The sequence below is a fragment of the Plecotus auritus genome (genome assembly GCF_963455305.1).
Source record: "Plecotus auritus genome assembly, chromosome: 4".
Classification (NCBI taxonomy): domain Eukaryota; kingdom Metazoa; phylum Chordata; class Mammalia; order Chiroptera; family Vespertilionidae; genus Plecotus; species Plecotus auritus.
The window spans coordinates 22,230,626-22,254,584 of NC_137775.1; the positions used below are offsets into that span (position 1 = coordinate 22,230,626).

A 23,959-nucleotide genomic window follows, 5' to 3' on the forward strand; every position below is an offset into this window, starting at 1 on the left:
TCTTTAAGAGACGCTCAGCGTCCTTGGCTTCTTCTCCATCAACTCTCCAAAGAAGTGGCCCCCGCTCTTGAGAGCTACATCATTAGTGGAAATAGAAGCCCAGAGAGAGGTAGGTGTGAGAGGCCCGCAGATGTAGGTGGTTGACCGCAGCCTCCCACTCGGTGGAATAATTCTGACGCATTTGGGAGCTCATGGTTGTTCAGCAATAAGGAGTTAAGGCAGAAAAAAACCGGTGTGTTGGCTGGTGCCAGAGGTGGTTCTGAAGGTGGTTCTGGATAAGACGCAGGAGAGTGGCTGGAGGCTGGAAGAAGGGTTGTCCCTGGGTCTGTTCCATCCAAACACTGTTGAAGCAAGAGACGGATCCGGGACCGCCGAGGGCAGTGCGTGGTCTTTATCTTTATGGTGGGTTATTCCGCTATGCTCAAATGTCTGATAACTATCTGTTTGCCATTGAAGAGTAGGGCTTGTTCATCTTTTCCCATCATAGCCATCCTCTGTCTACTATCTCTATGCCTCCTAAATTTCTCCAGATTATGATCCTTCTGTTCTGTAGTGGGAGGTGGGGTGGATGTAATTACTGTTCCATACCCACACTTTCAATCAATTTCACTGTATTTTAGCTTCTGCTTGTCCCTTCTACCCTTATCAAGTGGTACTGGGTGTCTCTGAGTTTGGAACCTCAATGGGGTACTGGGGGAAAATTGTTCATTATTTATCACTGAACTGACAGATCATACAATAAAAACTATCTATTTGTCTGTCTGTCCTACTCTGTGCTAGGTACTTCTTCTGTGTGCTTCCACCATCTAGCTATGAGATGGTGAATAACTTCTAAGCATCAGTCTCCTTATTTTCTTCACTCCCCAGGCAGCTGCAGGAAGAAATGCTTTGATTCTTCATACAGAGCCCTGGATGGCTGCCGGTGTGATATGGCATGTAAAGACCGAGGCGACTGCTGCTGGGATTTTGCAGACACCTGTGTGGAATCAAGTATGAATTTCCAGCATAAATTTATTATCATGTTGGTTGTGCTATCATTAGCATGCCCAAATGTTCAACTCTTGTATATTAGTTTGCTAGGACTACCATAACACAGGACCGGGAACTGGGCGGATTGAACAACAGAGATTCATTTTCCCAGAGCTCTGGAGGCTCCAAGTCCAAGATCTAGGTGTTGACAGGGTTGGTTCCTTTTGGAGGGTGAGTGGGAGAACCCAATCCATGACTCTGTTCTAGCTTCTGAGAGTTGCTGGCCATCTTTGGAAGTCTTAGGCCATGACAGGAAAACTCAAAACTCTGCCTTTATCTTCACGTGGCATTATCCTCGAATTTTCTCAGTCCTCCTCTGTGTGTTTCTGTGTCCTAATTTCTCCTTTTCCTAGGAATATCAGTCATACTAGATTAAGGCCCACCATAATTACCTCATTTTAACTTGATTATCTGCAAAGATCCTTTCTAAGTAAGATTGCATTCATAGTCATGGGGGTTAGAACTTTCATTTTTGGGGGGATGGACACAATTCAACCCATAACACTTTGTATACAGGGTCTGTTATTATCCTTTCCCCTTTTACAGGGATAAGCACAGAGTCCACACTTTAGTTAATGGAGGTTGAGGAATAGCCGTTGTCAGCAGATGACATGCTATATAATTACATACCTTTCAACAGAGTTTTGCTGTGACTTAAGTTTGTTATCTTGTTTAGTTTCATTTGTAGTCATTCTCAAATCTCAGGGTGCATAAGAGTTACTAGGAAAGGTGGGACTCTTGGCGATGCTGATGTCAGAGTTCCATAGAACACAACTTGAGAAACGCTGTTCTCAAGGTGGAAGAGGCAGTCTGCAATGTTTAATTTTCTAAGAAATCAGGGAAGGTGGAGGGTGGAGGTCTAGTGGTTCAAGGAGAGGGAAGATTAGAACAGTGGAACTCCTTCTATCTATTATGTCCTCTGAAAAGGCCAAGAGGGGGAGGAATAACTTAGTATAGGTAAGATTTGTATTCCCTTCACTTAATCTCCAAAATCCGATTCTTTCTAAATAATGGGGAATGGAGAACGCAATGCTTAAGGAAGCACACAGCAGTCACCTATTCAGCATATTTTTCTAAGCACAGGGCTGATGTTAATTTTAGTCGCTGTTCCCTGGCAGGTGTCACTAGGAAGCAGCTTCAGGCCAGCCTTGTTGTTTTTGGCCCTGGGATTTATTTAAACTATATCTCATACATAAGTGCTTAGCCTGGGAGAGCACCAGCGGCACGGTGGAAACCTGGTCTACTATTTCTGTCACTCTCAGCTGGGAGGTTCCCTGACTTGCCCACGTTCTTATAGACCTGACTGTGTTCCTGCTACTTCTGTTGTTCAGAGTTTCTCCAAACTCAGAGATGTATCTGCTAAGTGGAGCAGAGCTGCAGCTTATAAAGCTTGAGTTCTATCTGCCAACCATACCAAATGAAGAAAAGTGGTGGATTGCCCCTTATATGTATTATGTGTTTTCTTCTTCTTTTTTTTTTTTTAAAAAAAATTGATTTCAGAGAAGAAAGGAGAGGGAAAGAGAGATAGAAACATTAATGATGAGAGAGAATCATTGATCAGCTGCCTCCTGCACACCCTCCACTGGGTTTTGAGCCTGCAACCCAGGCATGTGCCCTGACTGGGGGATTGAACCATGACCTCTTGGTTCATAGGTCGATGCTCACCCACTGAGCCTTGCCAGCTAGGGTTATTATGTATTTTCATTGATTAATGCTGACAAACCAAGAATTTGACTGTGTAATAATACAGGGAGAAAAGCAGGGAATTTATAATTTTGGTATTGAGTACTTACAATAAGTTAAATGCTCAGAACTAAATTGTGTCACTTTGCAGCTCGAATATGGACGTGCAATAAATTTCGCTGTGGGGAGAGTAGACTGGAATCCAGCCTTTGCTCTTGCTCAGATGACTGTTTGCAGAGGAAGGACTGCTGTGCTGACTACAAGAGTGTTTGCCAAGGTGAGCAGAGTTTACTGACCCGTTTTCCTCTGTGAGATTAGTGACCCTAGAGCTGGCCTAGGCTACAAAAATTAAAACAAGTCAGAGAAGTACTCCATATAGAAAAGAAGACAAAATGTGTTCACTGTGGGAAAAAATGTGGTTTGTGCACTACAGAGAAAGGGAGTTCATAGCATAGACATTATAGGAAAGAAGAGAAAGCTTCCAGTTTCATGTTTGTCTGTAAGATAAGGTCTTTTTCAGTCCAATGACTAAGCTAGACATATTTGTGGTTTGAGACATTATATGGCAGATCCTATAGATAAGACATCATGAAAGAGATGACTTGGCCCAATAATTAGTTTGTTAAACCAGTTATTATTATTACTAGTAGCCCTGAGCATGAATCCGTGCACCAGTCGGTCGCTGCCGCCCTCCTGTAGCTCCCCCGAGCTCCCCCTCATAGCTTGCTGCCCTGCCCACTCCTGTAGCTCTCCGCCTCCCGCTTGCTTGCTGCCCTGCCCTTTTTCATAACACCACACTGAACTGGGTTAACTTACACTTTGAAATTTTTAGGCAAAAAAGAGATAATTTGAATTCTGATTTTTCTAAATAGGAGAAAAATTTTGAAGTAGAAACATTAACTATATAATACCTTAATAGAATATAGGTTTTTGTACTAATAGTTTTTACATAAAATATAATTGAAAATCAGCTAACAAGGGCAATCAGAAAGGAAAATATAAACCTGAAATGGGAACTCTGTTTTTAAATAATAATAGTTTGGTATTTTGATATAGTGTTTGATGTAGTAGATATTGTATCATTAAAACTTTCTCTAAATTTACAAGGGCAGGTGTAGTTTCTAGTTTTCTTATTTCTCTAATAAGTTCACTGACCATATTGCCTCTGACCTCTGTATTCTCCTGTCTTCAAACCCAGTTTTGTAACTCTTAACTGTTATCTCAAGACTGATCCTCAGGTCATGTGGAAAATTTTTCCATTGAGTTCATTGCATAATATTACACAATTTCACAGAAAGAAAAGTGATTGTTAGAAGCAGTGTTGAAGTTTACCATTACCACCAGTTAATCATTTTAGTTTATTTTTTAAACAAAAGTAAATGTTTTCTCACTCTAAGAATGAACACACTATATTTAAAGATGTTAAGTTAGTCTTGCCAAAATTATACCTTCAGAAAATTATTTAGGGGGATTTTAATAATTTTTGTGCACCAAACCAGCTGGTGACTTTTTAAGTTTAAAATTTTAAAGAACTTTATGATAAATGTCTAACATACAAAGGAGAGAATGGTATGATGTTTTCCTATATGTTCATCACGTAGTTTCAGCCATGATCAACTCCTGGACAATCTTGTCTAAATGACACAGTATTTGAGAAAGATAAAAATATGAATCTCATGAGAAAAAGTGAACATGTCAAAGATTTACTAAAGCATTAATGAGATAACCAACTAGGTTGGTAAAAAAGAGGCTAAGTATATATGAGTCAGAAAGAATGCTGGAATAAAATGAGTAAAACTGTAACTTTAAAAAAATATATATTTTATTGATTTTTTACAGAGAGGAACAGATAGGGATAGTTAGAAACATCGATGAGAGAGAAACATCGATGAGCTGCCTCCTGCACACCTCCCACTGGGGATGTGCCTGCAACCAAGGTACATGCCCTTGACCAGAATCGAACCTGGGACCTTTCAGTCCGCAGGCTGATGCTCTATCCACTGAGCCAAACTGGTTAGGGCTAAAACTGTAACTTTTTTTCTTTCTTTCTTTTTAAATTTAATAAATCTTTATTGTTCAGATTATTACAATTGTTTCTCCTTCCCCCCCCCCCCCCCCATAGCTCCCCTCCACCCGGTTCCCACCCCACCCTCTGCCCTTACCTCCCCGCCACTGTCCTCATCCATAGGTGTACGATTTTTGTCCGGTCTCTTCCTGCACCCCCCATACCCTTTCCCCCTGAGAATTATCAGTCCACTCCCTTTCTATGCCCCTGATTCTATTATATTCACCAGTTTATTCTGTTCCTCAGATTTTTAATTCACTTGATTTTAGGTTCACTTGTTGATAGATATGTATTTGTTGTTCATAATTTTTCTCTTTACTTTTTCTTCTTCCTCTTCTTAAAGAATACCTTTCAGCATTTCATATAATACTGGTTTGGTGGTGATGAACTCCTTTAGCTTTTTCTTATCTGTGAAGCTCTTTATCTGACCTTCCATTCTGAATAATAACTTTGCTGGGTAGAGTAATCTTGGTTGTAGGTTCTTGCTATTCATCACTTTGAATATTTCTTGCCACTCCCATCTGGCCTGCATAGTTTCTGTTGAGAAATCCGCTGACAGTCGTATGGGTGCTCCCTTGCAGGTAAGTAACTGTTTTTCTCTTGCTGCTTTTAATATTCTCTCTTTGTCTTTTGCTCTTGGCATTTTAATTATGATGTGTCTTGGTGTGGTCCTTTTGTTTGGGGTTCTGTGCGCTTCCTGGACTTGTAAGTCTATTTCTTTCACCAGGTGGGGGAAGTTTTCGATCATTATTTCTTCCAATAGGTTTTCAGTATCTTGCTCTCTCTCTTCCACTGGCACCCCCATAATTCGGATGTTGGTATGCTTGAAGTTGTCCCAGAGGCTTCTTTTTTTTTTTTCTTTCCCCTTGTTTGTTTATTTATTTATTATTTATTTATTTATTTTATTGTTTAAAGTATTACAAATAATAGTACATATGTCTCCTTTTTTTTCTCCCCATTGACCTCCCCCCGGCCTCCCCTACCCCCCAGTACATGCCTTTACCTGCACCCCCGCCCCAGGGTCTTGTATCCATTGGTTATGCTTATATTCATGCGTACAAGTCCTTCGGTTGATCTCTTACAGCACCACCCCCCAACCTCCCCTGCCTTCCTGCTGTAGTTTGATAGTCTGTTCAATGCTTCTTTACCTATGTATCTATTTTTTCCCCATTTCATTCCTTTAAAAAATCTTGCCTCTGCAGACTAGAAATAAACATATAATAACAAAAAATGTTTGAGTCCCAATTTCAATGTCCAACAGTTCTGAGTCCCCGTTTCAATGTCAAACAGTTCCTTATGAGTACATGTCAGCAATGATATCTGGATAGTGGGCACATGGTGGCAATGCAGGTCCGACCCTCTCTGGTTTGGTCCTAGGCAACCTGCTGTGACACACAGCTGCTGACTGCTAGCGTGGCAAGGCGTCGTCAGCGTCTTCCATCTCTGGACTGTTTCTCCTCTTGTCTTCGTGGTTGGAGCAGACCTGTCAATTCCTCTCTGTTGCAGGAATCCACATGGTCTTGGAGTTGTTTTCTGAAAATATACAAACATATTCTCGACCAAAAGTTAATAAAGGAATCTTTTCTATATAATTGATTTGGGATCCTTTTTATTTTTGCCCAAACGATTTTCCTTTGTCTTATTTAGACACCATGTGTGTTTTTCATTGGTGTCTTGCTGTTAGCATTACAAATGAAAATTAATTTTGTAAAGTAAAAATTTTCTAGATGTAATTTACTTATAGGATATTTTTCTTTACATGATATTACCTTACTATCCCCCCTTTTTTGATTAATGGAGGCTTTTGTAAATTTTATAACGCAGTCTTGATAACTTTAAATTTTTTGCACAAAAATATGACTGCTTTAGGTTCTTTGCATGTTCAGGAATTTTACCATGAGATGAACTACCAACAGAAATTTTAGTTACTACTTTAGGAACAGCTTTTTGTCCAGTACAATTAAATTTTCTTGAATATTCACTTATTTCAATTAGCCTAGTTAAATTAATCTGAAAACTTGATTATTATTTTACTGTCAAATTTCATACTCTACCAACAATCTTAGTTTACCCTGTAAATATTAGTGGAAAGGATTATTTGCATTCTTGAGTAGGCCCTGAGCATTCCTGGTGCTAGGCTGGATTTAGATATAGGGCAGCTGCTGTCGGCCAAGTCTCTGTCTGTTACCTGGGTCCCAATCTGAGCTGGGCCAAGTCACTGTATGTCACCTGTGTCCCGATCTGAGTTGGGCGTGGGAAGCAAAGCAGCCATGGGGTCAGGAGACCTCCCTCAGACGGGATGAGGGTTCAGGCCCCTGCAAGGTTGGGGGGGTGAGGGTCTGTGCCCCACCTCTGTTGACCCCCAAGTTCTCTCCTGATGGCCCCTCTGTGACTGTGCCTGTCTTAGGTTGTTCCTTCCCTGAGGAATCTTACCCGTCAATCCCAGAGGCTTCTTACACTATCTTCAACTTTTCGGATTCTTTTTTCTTTTTGCTTTTCCGGTTGAGTGTTTTTTGCTTCTTTGTATTTTAAATCTTTGACTTGATTTTTGCATTCCTCTAGTCTGCTGTTAGATCTCTGTATAATATTTTTTATTTCAGTCAGTGTATGTTAAATTTCTAGTTGGTCCTTTTTCATATCCTCGAGGATCTTGCTAAATTTATCGGCCTTTTCTAGGATATTCTTGAAAAACTTATAACCGTGGTTTTGAATTCTATATCCAGTCGTTTGTTTTCCTCTATTTCTTTCGTTTGTGATCTGTTTCTTTGTCTCCACATTTTCACTGCTTCCCTGAGTTGGTAGGGTAGCTTTGTGTGCTAAGTTTCCTATATGGCCCAGTGGGTTGGCCTCCCCAGTTAAACTGAGGTGGACACTCTTGGTGCACCCCTTTGTGGACTGTGTGTACAGCCTTGTTGTAGTTAATTCTTGATTGTTGTTGGTATCACTGGGAGGAATTGACCTCCAGGCCAGTTGGCTGTGAGGATCAGCTGTGTCTATGCTGGGAGAAGTTCGGTGCTAGAGACAGCCTTATAGGATCAGTCTTGCAAAGTTGCAAAAGCCTCTGTGCTCAGCTTGGATGGGGCGGAGTCTCAGGTCGGAGCAGACAGTCTTGGTTTCCCGTCAGCCCTGCCCTTGCGCGCGCGCCTCCAGACCTCTGCCTTCCGTGGCTCCCCTGAGTTTCCGCCTGACAGTCCAGATTCCCCCTGTAAGAGTGTGGGTCCCCAGGGGCTCACCCGGAACTGGGGTTCAGTGCAGTTGGAACTGGGGTTCAGTGCAGTCAGGAGCTTCTGACTCCCTTCCGCTAGAGAAAGCCTGCGGCAACCTCCACATTCAGTCTTCTCTGTGAGCACTCATGCACGCGTGCCTCCAGACCCCTGCCTGTGGAGGCTCCCCCAAGTCTCCGAATGTCCGTGTGCCTTTCTCTCTACCTGACAGTCCAGACTCCCCCTGTATGAGCCTGGGTCCATGGGATTTCGCCCAGAACTGGGGTTCAGTGCAGTTGGGGGCTTCCTTCCCCCTCCCGCCAGAGAAAGTCAACCAGGTACTCAGCCGCCCTTCCTCTCTGTGCACGTGTCTCCGTACCTCAGCCCTTTGCTGGTCCTCTGATTTTCCATGAGCTTTTCTCTTTCCTTCTAGTTGTAGAATTTCCATTCAGCCAGCCTTCCTGTGGTTCTGGATGGTGTCCGTTCTGTCTTTTAGTTGTAGTTTTGAAGTTGTGTGAGGCAGCAGTTTAGGTGCTTACCTATGCTGCCATCTTGGTTTCTACAAAACTGTAACTTTTGATGGGACAGAAATGATTTGCATTTCTACGGAACAACTTTTTAAAAAAATTTTTGTTAATCTTCCCCTGAGGATTTTTCCATTTATTTTTAGGGAGAGTGGAAGAGAGGGAAAGACAGAGAGAAACATTGATATGAGAGAAATACATTGATTGGTTGCCTCTTGTATGAACCCCAACCAGGGCCTGGGTTGGGGAGGAGCCTGCAACCAAGGTACATGCCCTTGACCAGAATCTAACCTGCGACCGTTTGGTCCTCAGGCCAACACTATCCACTGAGCCAAACCAACTAGGGCTACAGAACAATTTATTTGCTATCAAACAAGAATCAGTTATATTGCCATTATATACCAGTTAACTGCTATCCTTATTGAGTTGTAAAGTGAATGGTAAAAATAAGCTAGATAAAGGTATACTGATATACTACTAGGTAATTGGATAACCCATGTGTGGGCTTTTTAGATAATTTTCAGTGTGATATTGAAATGAAATTTACTGATCAGTCCTCCTTGTACCTATTTCTCCTTTTGCCTATTTTCAAGTTTTGGATTATTATTATTTTTAAAATAGGTTTTTATTGATTTTTATTTATTATTACTAGAGGCCCGGTGCATAAAATTCGTGCACTAGAGTGGGGGAGGGTGTTCCTCAGCCTGGCCTGCACCCTCTTCAATCTGGGATCCCTGCAGAATCGAGCCTAACGGGCAGTCGGACATCACTCTCACAATCCGGGACTGCTGGCTCCTAACCGCTCCTGCCTGCCAGCCTGATCACCCCCTAACCACTCCCCTGACAGCCTGATTGACACCTAACTGCTCCCCTGCAGCCCGATGGCTCCCAACTGCCCTCCCCTGTCGGCCATCTTGTGACAATGTGGGGGCGGCCATCTTGTGATGACATGGGGGTGGCCATCTTATGAGGGCATGAAGGTCAATTTGCATATTACCTCTTTAATATATAGGATTATTATTATTATTTTTTAAAAATATATTTTATTGATTTTTTACAGAGAGGAAGGAAGAGGGATAGATAGTCAGAAACATCGATGAGAGAGAAACATCGATCAGCTGCCTCTTGCACACCTCCTACTGGGGATGTGCCCGCAACCAAGTTATATGCCCTTGACCGGAATCGAACCCGGGACCTTTCAGTCCGCAGGCCGACGCTCTATCCACTGAGCCAAACCGGTTTTGGCTTATTATTATTTTTTAAATATATTTTTTTATTGATTTCAGAGAGGGAGAGGAAGAGAGAGATAGAAACATCAATGATGAGAGAGAATCATTGATTAGCTGCCTCTTGCATGCCCCCGACTGGGGATCGAGCCCACAATCCGGGCCTGTGACCTTGACCTGAGTCGAACCTGGGACCTTTCAGTCCTCGGGCCGATGCTCTATCCACTGAACCAAACCAGCTAGGGCTGTTTTTATTGATTTTTAAAGAGAGGAATTGAGATGGAGAGAAATATTGATCGGCTGCCCGCCTCCTGCAGGCCCCCTCTTGGGATCAAGTCTGAAACCTGAGCATGTTGCCCTGACTAGGAATCAAACTGGTAACATGGAACAATGCCCAATCAACTGAGCCATAGTGGGCAGGGTTGGATTGTTTCTCTTAACAAAATAAACTTTATTTTCCCCAACCCCTTTCCCAAAATTTTAGATTATTTTGAAGCAAATTCTAGAGTTAATATAATTCATCTATAAATATTTTCAGTGTCTATCTAAAAATGATGAGAATTTAACAAAATTACAATATCATTAACATATCTAAAATACAGTTGATGTTAATTTGCCATCAAATATCCATTATGTTCAATATTTTCTGATTGTCTCATAATATTTATTTAAAAGCTCATCTGAAGTATGATCTAAATACATTTCATACATACTAACAGGCTGATACATTTCAAGTCCTTTAAAGGTAGGTTCTTCCTCTTTTTTTCCTCTTGCAATTTACATTTTGGAGAAATTGGGTCATTTGTTCTGCAAAGTTTTCTATCTGGGTGTTGCATATTGCATCCTCTGTGATAGGTATCTTATCATCCCCTATGTCCCTTGCAAATTGGCAGTTAGAACCTGAGGATGGTTCAGATTCTGGTGCAATTTATCTATTTTGCAAGTGTACTTCAGAGATGGTATCTAACTTCCATCAAGAGGCACATCTTGTCACCCTAACTGGTTTTGCTCAGTGGATAGAGTGTTGGCTCGTGGACTGAAAGGTCCCAGGTTTGATTCCAATCCAGGGCATGTACCTTGGTTGCAGGCTCAAACCCCAGAAGGGGGTGTGCATGAGGCAGCTGATTGATGTTTTACTCTCATCGATGTTTCTAATTCTCTATCCCTCTCCCTTCCTCTCTGTAAAAATCAATAAAATGTATTAAAAAGAAAAAGAGGCACATCTTGTCTACTTATCTTTCTTTGGGGAGATGTTAGCTATTGATGATCATTGCCTAGATCCATTAGAGTGCGCAAATGATGACATTCATATTCTATTATTTATACTTTATTAACTAGCTGGAATGTTCTATAAGCAGAAACATCTATGGAATAAAAATTTTTAAGTTAAGATCTTTGAAATTTGTTCAATTTCCCCCAATTTATATCAATTATTATCATTGGCTATTTCTCTCTTTAATGATTTCTTTTCTCTCGCCTTTTTTTTTAGAGTGTATATCTATATTTATTAAACTTTTTTTTCTAATGCAAAAATAATGTTTTTGAGGGTAAAACCACTATTAATAAAAGGAAAAGGAATTGTCCCTTTTCTAAAGCTCAAGGAATTCCCTTTGTTTTTCTTAGTAAAGATGAGCTTCCTGGTATTCAGTTAGTGTAGATCACTGATCTGAGCAAATTACCAGAGGCACTGACCTTGCCAACATATGAAACAGCACTTAACATGTTCTGGAAGAATTTACTCATTGGAGTACCACAAATTGCAGTTTGGAAAGATCGTGTCCATTTAACATTTGTTTCTCTTTTCTTACTGTGGTGCAGCAATCTAAAGAGTTTTATCTTCTGCTTTTTAGGAGAAACCCCATGGGTGAAAGAAAAGTGTGGCACAGCCCTGACGTCTCAGTGTCCAGAAGGGTGAGAATGAGGGGAAATTTTCTTCCTCTTTAGCAGGTGGCACGTGGGAATGTAGCTGAGAGGCAGGATGGAATTTCCTCTGCTCTGTTTACATTTCAAAACAAAAAAGTTAACATAAGATTGGATTTCTTATGACTCAAACTCAAGTTCAGCAGATTTCATGTGAGAATTGTCAACAAAATAATGTCCCGTCTATAGAAAAGTTTTATAAGTTTATTTGAGCCAAAAGTCTGAGGACATGCCGGGAAGCAAAATCTCAATGGATTGAGAAAATACTCTGGAGAATGGCAGTTTTGCAGCTTATTTTATATATCAGAATCGAAGGAGAAGATGTAAGGAGAGTTACATGAAATCTACCAGAGGTAGATTAAAGAGGAGGGAGGTTTGGATAAAAAGCAAAATGGAGAAACACATACTTTAAATATATATATATTTATTTATTTATTAAACACCTACTTTTTTTTTTTTACATTGGTGGGTGCAGGGTAGTTAAAAATTAACATTTACAGCACACAGCGATGGTATGCAGGAACAAGGCTCAGTTGTCTTGTGCTCTGGGGCCTGCGGCTGTGCCGCCAGGGATCTAGGACAGAAAATTACTCTGAAGGTATTTATTTCAAAGGTATTTATCCTGGATGCTTAAGAAGAGTGGACAGGGTTCCCTTAAGGTAAGGACTGACCTTTGCTAAGGAAGCTATATGTCTGGAATATGACTACCTGATAAGACCTGCCCAGTTAGGAATCAGTGATCAGACCATCCTGTGTGGCTACTCCCCCGTAGCTGTCAGGCTTATTACATAGCTCCTTTTCTATTCATATAATTAAATCAACATCCTGATCTCTTAGATGTTTGATCCTGTTCTGAAGCTGCAAGGTTATTGTGATAGCATATTAACACATTTTAAAAAAAATTTAGCATTATGCTAACAACGATAAAAATAACTATTTTCCAATGCAAATTGCAATACACCACTTCAATTTCTTAATGATTTTTCTTTACATTACAGTTAAAACAGTCCCATTTTTTTACTTTTGAGGTATAATTCACAGACATTGAAATGTTCACACTTATGAGTACAGTATAATGAGGTTTGGAAGTTCAGAAACTAGTGTAACCCACAGGTACAGAATATTTCCAAGATAAAGAATATTTCCATCACCCCAGAAAGATGCCTCATGTTCTGATTTCTATCACTATAGATTCCTATTCTTAATTTTCATATAAATGGAATTATACTGTATGTTTTCTTGTGTTTTTTAATATATATGCTATTTTTTCCATCATCATTTATCCCCCTGTACCTATACTTTTCCACCTCTACCAACCTCCTCCCCCCCCTTTTTTTTTTTGGTTATTTGTGTGTGTGTATGTTTTTATCTTTTTTGTTAATCCTCACCTGAGGATATTTTTCCATTGATTTTTAATGAGAGTGGAAGGGAAGAGAAGAGACAGAGAGAGAGAGAAACATCGATGTGAGAAAGACACATCAATTGGTTGCTTCCTACACATGCTCCTACCAGGGCTTGGATTGAACCTGCAACCAAGGTGACTTTGACAGAAATTGAACCCGGGACCCTTCAGTCCACAGGCTGACGCTCTATTCACTGAACTGAATTGGCTAGGGCTGAAATTATTTTCTTATTTTTAGCTGCTATCAGCATTCCGAATATTCTTTAGAAGAACATTGGGGCCCTCTCTCTCATCTAGGGGACAAAATGGTTTTCCTTTTGGTGGGGGGGAGGGGGTATGAAATGGATAAGTAAAAGAAGCCGGACATAGCAAAATACAAACTAAATGATTGTGTTTGTACATAAGTATAAAAATGGGCACAACTAATATATGCTGTTGGATTTCGAGATACTGATCACCCTTGGTGGGGGTGTGGTTTGTGACTAGAAGAGAACACAAAGGGAGGGTCCCAGGGTGCTGGCAATATTGTTTCTTGTTCTACGTGATGGCAACACAGTGGCGTTCAGTTAGGAAAAAATTATAAACTATACGTCTATAAAATGTGTCTGTATATGGAATACAAGTAAAATTTTTAAAGTAAAAATATATTGAATTAAAAAAAAAGACTGTCTCTGGCTCTAATCCAAAAGTTATCTTCTATAATTTTAACTTAAATACTGTCTAGAAAGAGATTGTAATACTTTTGAGGTTAATATTAATATTCTGAGATATTAGAATAGTCAAAATGTAGAACCTTATTTATTTTTAATTATCTTTATTGTTGAAAGTATTACACATGTTGCCCTAGCTGTTTGGCTCAGTGGATAGGCCTGTGGCTGGAAGGGTCCCAGGTTCGATTCCAGTCAAGGGCACATGCCTGGGTTGTGGGCTCGATCCTTAGTAGGGGGCGTGCAGGAGGCAGCCGATCGATGATTCTCTCTCATTGATGTTTCTATCTCTCTCTCCCTCTCCCTTCCCCTCTGAAATCAATACAAATATATTTTAAAAAAGAAAGTTTTGCAGATGTCCCTCCTTTCCCCTCCACTGACCCCCTCTATCCTGCTCCCACCCCCCTCCAGGCCTTCGCCCCTCTATTGTGTGTGTCCATTGGTTATGCATATATGCATATAAGTTCTTTAATTTCTTCTTGCCCTCTCTGCCCCCTTCCTTCTGAGATTTGACAGTTTGTTCCATGCTTCCATATCTCTGGATCTATTTTATTTTTCAGTTTATTTTGTTTGTTAGATTCCACATATAAGTGAGATCATGTAATACTTGTCTTTCTCTGACTGTCTTATTTTGCTTAGCATAATACTCTCCAGGTCCCTGCATGCTGACTCAAAGAGTAAGAGATCTTTTTCACAGCTGCGTAGTATTTTATTGTGTAAATATACCACAGCTTTTTTTTATCCACTCATCTACTAGATGGGCACTAGATAAGTGGACAGACAAAATGTAGAACTTTAGAATAATAAAACCTCTCAAAAGCTACAGTTCTTAAATTTCATATCATAATTATAACCGAAAGATGGTAGAATAATTGTAACTTCTCTAATTTTTGAGTGTGAGCATTGAATTTAGTAATCATTGCCTTTGTCTCCTTATCCAAAGCCAGGACCATGAAAGGTTGGCCATATAGATCCCCTTTTCCGGTCATGTGCTGTTAATGCTTTGCTTGCTTGCATGCTAGTAACCAGTATTGTAAAACTACATTTAATTAGCTCCATGTATATCTATTATTGTAAAATACTAAATATACTTAAGCTGACACAATGTACTAATGTGCTATGCTATAATGATTCCAACGTATTGGGTGAGTGGATTGGGATCAAGTTTTGAGAGATTAGGCAACTGCTTAGGGTTAAGAAAGTAGTAAAGAATGAAGCTGAGAATTGAACTTAAGTCTTTCTGAGGCCCAAATCCTTTTTTTTCCTCCATAGCACAGTACCTTGTCATAAATTTTAGGGCTAGAGAAAATTCACCCATGATATACCTGGGTGTCATAGTTAGCCAATGCCAAGGAGTAAATGGAAATAAAGAAAGCTGGTTAAACTTATTTAACTCTAGAACTCAAAGGGTAGTAGATCTCAAATTGAAAGTCGCAGTTAATTTATGTAATACTTGTTTTTAAAAAATATTGTCTATTTTTTTAGATTACTAAAATATCTGAAGTACTAATAATTAAGGGAAATAACAACTTTAAAAAATAGAAACGGAAACTTGACCTAGAACTATTTTTTTTTCCTTAAGAACTTCTTAATTTAGAGAACAGAAAAGTATTTTTTTTAAACAATCATAATAATGATCTAATTTTTTGTTTTCCATTTTTAGATTTGATCTGCCACCAGTTATTTTGTTTTCCATGGATGGATTTAGAGCAGAATATTTACAGACATGGAGTACTCTAATGCCTAATATTGATAAAATGAGTAAGTCTTCTAAAACCGGAGGCATGCAAATGATAAGGACACCTAGTTAGTCACTCTCTAGATGGTGCACCTCTTTCTTACCTTAACGTTAGTGGTTTGTCTTGGCCTGATTCCTCTCAAGATCCTGATGGCTTTACTACATCATATCTATTTTCATACTTATTGGCTCCTCCTCTCTTTTTTGTAGCATGTTCATCTCTTTGTTTATTTTGATTTGGTTTTTTTGTATTTTTAAATATAGTTTTATTGGTTTCAGAGAGAAAGGAAGAGGGAAAGATAGAAACATCAGTGATGAGAGAGAATCATTGATCAGCTGCCTCCTGCATGTGCCCTACGAAATCTGAGCATGTGCCCTGACCAGGAATTGAACCATGACCTCCTGGTTCATAGATCGACACTCAACCACTGAGTCACACTGGCTGGGCTTGTTTTCTATTTGAATATATCTTTTGTGTCAAAACTGGTGTTTGTCAGACCTAGGTTCTGGGTCTTAGCAGAGACATGATCCTGAAGAAGTCCGAGTAGACTGGACAGAGCCAGCACATACCAATACTCCAGCAGTGAATAGTCCAGTATCTATGTCCAGTTCTTCAATCGATGTATATCTATGTCCAGTTCTTCAATCAAAGTACCTGGAACCTGGCTCTACCACTTACTAGTTGTGAGATCACCCACAAGTTTGCCTTATCTATTGGTACCATCTTCTCTTCACCTATAAAATGGTCACTTCCTATATGATAGGAATACTGTGAGAATATATCTGTAGTGTCCATTGGATGATTTTAACTTATCACTATAATCATTTTTAACATCTTTATTATGATACTAGAGGCCCAGTGCATGAAATTTGTGCACTTGGTGGGGTCCCTCAGCCCAGCCTGTGCCCTATCACAGTCTGGGAGCCCTCGGGGGGGGCAGGCCTAAGCCGTCAGTTGAACATCCTTAGCGCTGCCTTAGAGGCGGGAGAGGCTCCTGCCACCGCCACTGCGCTCGCCAGCCATGAGCCTGGCTCAGGGCTTCTGGCTGAGTGGCGCTCCCCCTGTGGGAGCATACTGACCACCAGGGGGCAGCTCCTGCACTGAGCGTATGCCCTCTGGTGGTCAATGCGCACCATATCGACCAGTTGTTCCGTTGTTCAGTCTATTTACACATTAGCCTTTTATTATATAGGATTGTACTTCTGTGTTAGGGTACTTGGCCTTCATACAGTTTAATAAAGTTAATAAAAAAAGAGAATTGAATGCCAAGGATATAGTGTTAAGTATCAAAGGGCCCATCCGGTGTGACTCAGTGGTTGAATGTTGACCTATGAACCAGGAGGTCATGGTTCCTGGTCAGGGCACATGCCCAGGTTACAGGCTTGATCCCCAGTAGGGAGCATGCAGGAGGCAGTGGATCAATGGTTCTCTTTCATCATTGATGTTTCTATCTCTCTCTTTCCTTCCTCTCTGAAAGTAATAATATATATTTTTAAAAGTATCAAAGTATTGGTTCCAGGGTTTATACTCTTCACTGCTTTCCAATTCCTGTCTTTCTTCCCATTCTAGCAGGCCTCCCCTCATCACCTTTATTATTATTTTTTAATCTCCAAGTTTCTCAAACTTTATGATAATTTTACTGGTTTCCAGTTTTTATTATTCTCCAAATTAAAAATTTCTATTTGACCCTGAGTAAGTCAGTTACCATTTCTGAGTCTCAGTTTCCTCATTTGTAAAATGAGAGTATTAGATTTAATGATTTCTACTATTAATTCCAGCTGTAAAATTCCATGATTGTAGACAGATAAACTATTTCCCCTACAATACAAGGTGTTTTGTCTCTTTAGCTTTCTCACTCTGAGCCAAATCTTTAGCAGAGAGATTAAGAGTTTGGGACTCTGGGAGAACTGGCTTAAAATTCAGTACTTGTCATGTGTTGCTGAATTACTTTGGCTTGGAAAGTTAGTTAATACCTCTCAGTTTCTATTTCCTTATCTGAATTTCCCTTGATAATATATACTAATAAAAGCTTTGGGGGCAATCAGGCCAGCAGGGGAGGGCAGTTGTGGGCAATCAGGCTGGCAAGGGAGCAGTTAGGCTGTGAGATAGGGCCTAAACCGGCAGTCGGACATCCACTGAGGGGTCCCAGATCGGAAAGGGTGCAGATCGGGCTGAGGGACATCCCCCCATGCACAAATTTCGTGCACCAGGCCACTAGTCTAAATATAAAATTCTGCATCCTAAAGTGTGTTTAACTAGCCAGGTTGAATGGAGCCCCTTAAAGTGGAATTATCTATTTTCTCATGCCATTGAGAATTGGAAATAATGCCAATGAAATATTGGGCCATTGAGAGTTTTCCCCAAAAGTTTAAAATATTTTTAAGTCATCAAGACAACATCTTGTGTGAAGACATTACTAACTAGGCCAACCAAGGCAAAATGGGCTTTTAGTTTCCAGGAGGGCCAATTAAGAGCAGATGTGGTTAAAGAATTAGAATTAGTACCTCCCAGAATGGTAGGCTTCAGGTCAGGTACATGACAGCAGGCATCACTTTAAGGAAGTCTAGAACCCCATCTCTAGTGTCCCTTTAAGCTGCCTCATTTGGGTAGGGCTATAGTGGTTGTAGAAACTGAGCATGAACTAATACCACAGCTCAGTGAGTCATACCACTGTCTACAAAGGGGACTCTCGGGACTCAACTTTAGTAAGAAGGCGAGATCATTGTTTGGTTTCATTGTGAGTGGAACAAAGGGCCAGGCCCAAGATCAGGAAATAACAGGTAAAATAGAAGTGATTTGGCTTGAGCTGGAAGTCAGATTTCCTGGAAAGTTAGGTAGGAAAGCAGGGATAGAGCAAGACTAGTAGTAAGAAGTAGGTCTGACTGGTAACATATGCAGAGTTTTGAAGATTAGAGTTAGTAAGGCTGGCATTCATGAACAGTAGAACACTTAAATTCTCCACAGCAGATGCTATTTGCTGTCTGCCTTCTCTTGTTTTAAAATTTTTATTGTGGTTAGAACACTTTCTATGAGATCCACCCACTAAACAAATTTTAAGTATCTAATGCAATATAGTTATGTATAGGCACAAAGTTGTATAGAATTGATTCATTTCATGTAACTGAAATTTTATACTTACTGATTAGCAACTCTTCAATTATTCTTCCCTCCAGGCCCTGCTAACCATTATTCTATTGTTTGCTTCTATGAATTGGACTCTTTTTAAAAATATATATATTTTTATTGGTTTCAGAGACGAAGGGAGAGGAAGAGAGAGATAGAAACATTAATGATGAGAGAGAATCATTGATTCACTGCCTCATGACTGCCCCATTGGGCATCTAGCCCACAACCCGGGCATGTGCTCTTGACTGGAACTGAACCCAGGACCCTTCAGATCACAGGCCACCACTCTATCCACTAAGCCAAACCAGCTAGGGCTGAGTTGGAATTTTAGATACCTTATCTGTGTGATATCATGCAGTATTTGCCTTTATGTGACAGGTTTATATTACTTATACTAGTGACCCGGTGCACGAAATTCATGCACATTAAAAGGGGATTAATTAGAGGAAATAATTTAATATTGCTATTTGCCCTTTCTCTATAATAGAAGTGTCAGAGATGAAAGAAAATTAGTAAAATGTATATGAAAACCTTCCTCCTGTCAGAGTCTGGGGCACACCACGAGACCCAGAGTCAAGTCCCCGCCCACCCACATGCACCTCAAAATCGCGTGAGACCCAGACCCAGCCAGCCTCCGCCCCCATTGGGCTAGATCCAGACCTGGCCAGTCCCACCCTTGTCAAGCCCTGCTGGGCAGGGGACGTAGCCTCAGGTCCCCTGGCCCAGCGCCAGGAACAGGGGCATGGCCTGAGGTCCCCCAGCCCAGGCCGGGGTGGGAGTGTGCCTTGAGGTCCCCTGTCAAGCCCTGCTGGGTGGGGGGCATGGCCTGAGGTCCCCCGACAAGCCTTGCCAGGTGGGGGCATGCAGCCTCAGGTCCCTCGGCCCGGCACCAGGAGGAGGGCACAGCCTCATGTCCCCCGTCAAGCCCCGCTGGGTGGGGGGTGTGTCCTGAAGTCCCCTGTCAAGCCCCACCTGGTGGGGGGTGTGGCCTGAGGTCCCCCAGCCTGGCACTGGGGCGGGGTGTGTGGCCTGAGGTCCCCCAGCCTGAGGTCCCCTGTCAAGCCCTACGGGGGCGGGGGAGGGTGTAGCCTCAGGTCCCTGCTGATTGCTCGTTAAGGCTCCTTATGGGAACTTGGCCTCAGCTGTGGGTGCAGCCATCTTTGTGATGGAGTGATAGTCAATTAGCATATCCCTCTTTATTAGATAGGATGTGCTCAGTTTCATATATGTGGTAGGATTAGATTTTCTTCTTTTTTAAAGCTGAATAAAGTTTCATTTTATATACCACTTTTTTAAAAACCTATTTTCCTTCGTTTATTTTGTAATTCATTTTTCTGCTATAATCTTTTATTTTTTTAATTCTTACCTGAGGATATTTTCCCACTGATTTTTAAAGAGAGTGGAAGAGAGAGGGAAAGACAGAGAGAAGTATTGATGTGAGAGCAACACATCAATTGGTTGCCTTCTGCACAAGCCCTGACCAGGGATTGGGTTGGGGAGGAACTTGCAACCAAGGCACATGCCCTTGGCCACAATTGAACCCAGGACCCTTTGGTACGCAGGTCGGCGCTCTATCTAGTGAACCAAACCAGTTAGGGCTCTGCTATAATCTTTATTGTGTTTTTTCCTTCTACTAACTTAGGTTTTGTTTGTTTTTCTTTTCTATTTTTTTGACGTGCAAAATTAGGCTATTTGAAATTTCTTTTTTAATGTAGGTATTTATTACTATAAACTTCCTTCCTAGTACTACTTTTGCTGTATCTGTACAGTCTTCAGCTGTTTCACCTACTCATTCATTTAGCCTTCTGTTCCTTCTTGTAATTCATAGTTATTATGGATATATGTTTACCCCACTTATATTTTCAAATTTTTTGATTGGTACTTAAAAAAATGTTTTCTTAAGGAGTAAACAATGCAAACTATATGCATTAAAGGGTGTACAGTAAAAAAACAACCAACCAACCACCACCAACAAAACACCCTTATTTTTCTTGATATTTCTATTTTTCTCTGCAGAAGCAACTACACTCACTGATTTATCACGTGTTCTTTCAGAATTATTCTATTCAGTCGCACTTTAGGTCCCTAACGTCCGGAAGAAACAATGGCAGGAGATCTTGTTTTCTGCGAGTTGTTCCATAATAGCTGGTCTGAGGCTATAGATCATTAGCAGGTGTGTCCTGTTTGAGACATTTGAAGTAGGGAGGTGTCATGTTTTCACATTACCAGTTTAGTTTGTATTTTATTTATACTCTGTGCCTTTGGATATTTAACAACTTTACAGTGTCATTCATGTTTCAAGGAAATAAGAACAGAAACTGACTGTATCTCTCTGTTTAATGTATGATTTTCTCACCACTTAAATTCTTTTAATTATAAGTGGATTGATTATATTTTATTTCATTTCCTTGTATGACTTCTTAACAATATTAAAATTGTCTTTCCCTGATTGAGGACAATATTTATTTATTGGCGTTACTGACTTTTAAAAAGTCTTTTAATCTCTCTCTCTTTTTAAATTATCCCTTGTGAGTCAGTTTCTACAGCAGGCCTCAATGTAGATTTTTTTTTTGAGCTCCCTTTTCTTCACTTTCTACCCAGTCCCTCATCCCCACCAAAGTCCTATTCAATAGACTTGATATGGATCCTAAGAAGGTTCTGAAGGAGGAAATTCCTGGATCATACTGGAAACCCTGGAATTGAAGCTGGAAAGGAGATTAACTCCAAACATATTTGAGAAAACATTGGTTATTTCAAGCTGCAAAGTTTGTTACGTTCTGGACAACCATCATTTTCACTTTTAGTTTTAGCCTAAAGAGAACCTGTAATGGTAAAGCTCTCTTTTAGCGTTAGTGGACAGGATTTTAAGATGAAAAACTTCTTGTGTTTCACTGCTGCAGGGGAAATGGCAATGCTCTAATGCTTCTGCCGTCCTTGCACAGAATGTTTGCACAGACAGAAAACAACAGAACAATTGAAAGCAAAATTAATGCCATGCTTTGTGGGAAACAGATGACAGGAAACTTAGCTCACCAAATGGAAACTACTGAAAATAATAAGCAGCAAAGTTAGCTCATTTTGTAAACATACTACATGACATGGGCTGATGCATTTATACAAATCAAATTCCTTTTCAGTTACCTACTAGTTGTGTTGACTTTGGTTATATTGGATACTTTACATATAAGAACTAGTAGCTGAGATGCAAATGTTATATAAAAATTCTAATGTAATGGCCTGGGTCAGGAAGAAGGGAGCAGCAAAAACAAAGCTGGCTGTGCATCATTTAGGGTGTGTTTACCAGTAGCTCAGGGGTTAGCAAGCTGTGGTCCATGGGCCAAATCCAGCCTACTCTGCCCGTTTTTGTATGACCTGCTAAATGCTAAGAATTGTTTTACATTCTTAATGGTTAGGAAACAAGAAGAGAATATTTTTGTGACATGAAAAAATTATGTGAAATTCAAATGTCAATGACCATAAATAAAGTTTTATTGGAACACAACCATGCTTTTTTGCTTAAGTATTGTCCATGGATGCTTTTGGATCTCAAGAGCACAGTTTGAGCTGTTGCAATGGAGATCATAGGGACTTGCAAAGCCTAACCTATTTATTATCTGGCTCTAGCCAGTTTTCTATTTCTCTGGAAAACTTATGTTCAGATTTTTAGTTATCCAAAAAACTTCTGAGGAAGTAACAGCTTCTTAATTTCTCACTATACTTTGTTGCAGAAACATGTGGAATTCATTCTAAATACCTGAGATCTGTCTATCCAACCAAGACCTTTCCAAATCATTACACCATAGTCACGGTAAGTTCTTGGCCTCGTGGAAGACTGACAGGCCACAGACAGGCAACTGACCACACCACCAGGCATGCTTAGGCAGGAACTGCATGGAGGAGCCCCATGGCACACATTTTACCAGCACATGTGGATATAGTTCATGGCTTAGTTTGGGATAAGAAGGGCCAGTATGAGGCCAATCCAGTGCTGTGAGGTGATAACTATGAATGAGTGTCCAGGTATTAGGTTAGCTCACCTTTATCATAGACCAGGCAGCCTCTTGGGTGTGAGAAATAACATTGTCCTCTGATCTTTTGATGAGCCTCCACCTATCTGAAGGTCTGCTAGGAATGACAGGCTATGAATGAGGACAGCCACTTTGATATGGGGAAAGTTCTTTTCTTTTCATTCTATGTAACTTGATAAAGTTGTTGTTTTATAAATACATTGATACTGGCTATATCTCTGTAGATAAAGTAAATAAATTCTCTTCAATGTATGAAAAGATATAAATGAAATGATCAAAATGAACTCAAAGGAAAATTAAGTTATTTAACATTTATAGATTTAGAAGACTTCTTAAGGGAGACCTCGGCCTCAGCCTTTATTGCCAAAGTCATAACTGTGTCTTTACTACTTTGCATTCAGTCTTTTTTTTAAAAAAAATTTTATTCAGTGTTTTATTTTTTTAAATATATTTTTATTGATTTCAGAGAGGAAGGGAGATAGAAACATCAATGATGAGAGAAAATCATTGATGGGCTGCCTTAAACTAATTTAATATTATGTTCTGAAATATCTGAAAGTTGTTACAACTGCATGGGATATCGTAGAAAATGTGTGTTCAATGATTAGGGCGAGGGTTTAAGAATACAAACCATATACTAGACTTACTGGGGTGAACACTTCGTAAGTTACAAAAATGTCTAATCACTATATTTTACACCTTAAACTAATATGTGAAAAAAAAAGAAAGAAAATGTGTGGAATGATTGAATGAATATTTGTGATTGGCTTGAAGGGATGATTGGATTGATGGATGGATGGAAAGGAAGATGGATAGAGACTTGTAAGGGTCTCTTTTAATGTGCTGGTGACACATTTTCACCTATTTAGCCAAAAAATTTGATACTTAAAAGCTTCTGTGTAGTAAATTTTTTGACATTATTATCAACATAACCAGTGGCTAATCCTTATTGTGATATGGGAAACCTTAATTAACAAATAGCTATTAGTTTCTTTTTTAAAAATATATTTTTATTGATTTTAGAGAAGAAGGGAGAAGGAGAGAGAGATGGAAACATCAATGATGAGAGAGAATCATTGATTGGCTATCTCCTGCACGCCCCCTACTGGGGATTGAACCTGCAAATCAGGCACGTGCCCTTGACAGGAATCGAACCTGGGACCCTTCAGTCCACAGGCTGACTCTCTATCCACTGAGCCAAACCAGCTAGGGCAACAAATAGCTATTAATCTCACAAGGGTTGTATTAACACCATCAACACAAACCACCTATCTAATATCATTCATTTACTGCTGTATGGTAGAACT

At 40.2% G+C, this 23,959-nt stretch overlaps 1 protein-coding gene across 1 annotated transcript in view; it reads left to right on the forward strand.

Moving 5' to 3' along the window:
- The window catches only part of ENPP3 (ectonucleotide pyrophosphatase/phosphodiesterase 3), an 85,984-nt gene that overhangs the window by 11,474 nt on the left and 50,551 nt on the right, over window positions 1-23,959 (forward strand). Inside the window, exons 3-7 of the mRNA XM_080667103.1 lie at window positions 868-990; window positions 2,864-2,989; window positions 11,581-11,641; window positions 15,423-15,520; window positions 22,353-22,432. Coding sequence (XP_080523229.1) covers window positions 868-990; window positions 2,864-2,989; window positions 11,581-11,641; window positions 15,423-15,520; window positions 22,353-22,432 — 488 coding nt within the window. The remainder of the gene's footprint in view (window positions 1-867; window positions 991-2,863; window positions 2,990-11,580; window positions 11,642-15,422; window positions 15,521-22,352; window positions 22,433-23,959) is intronic.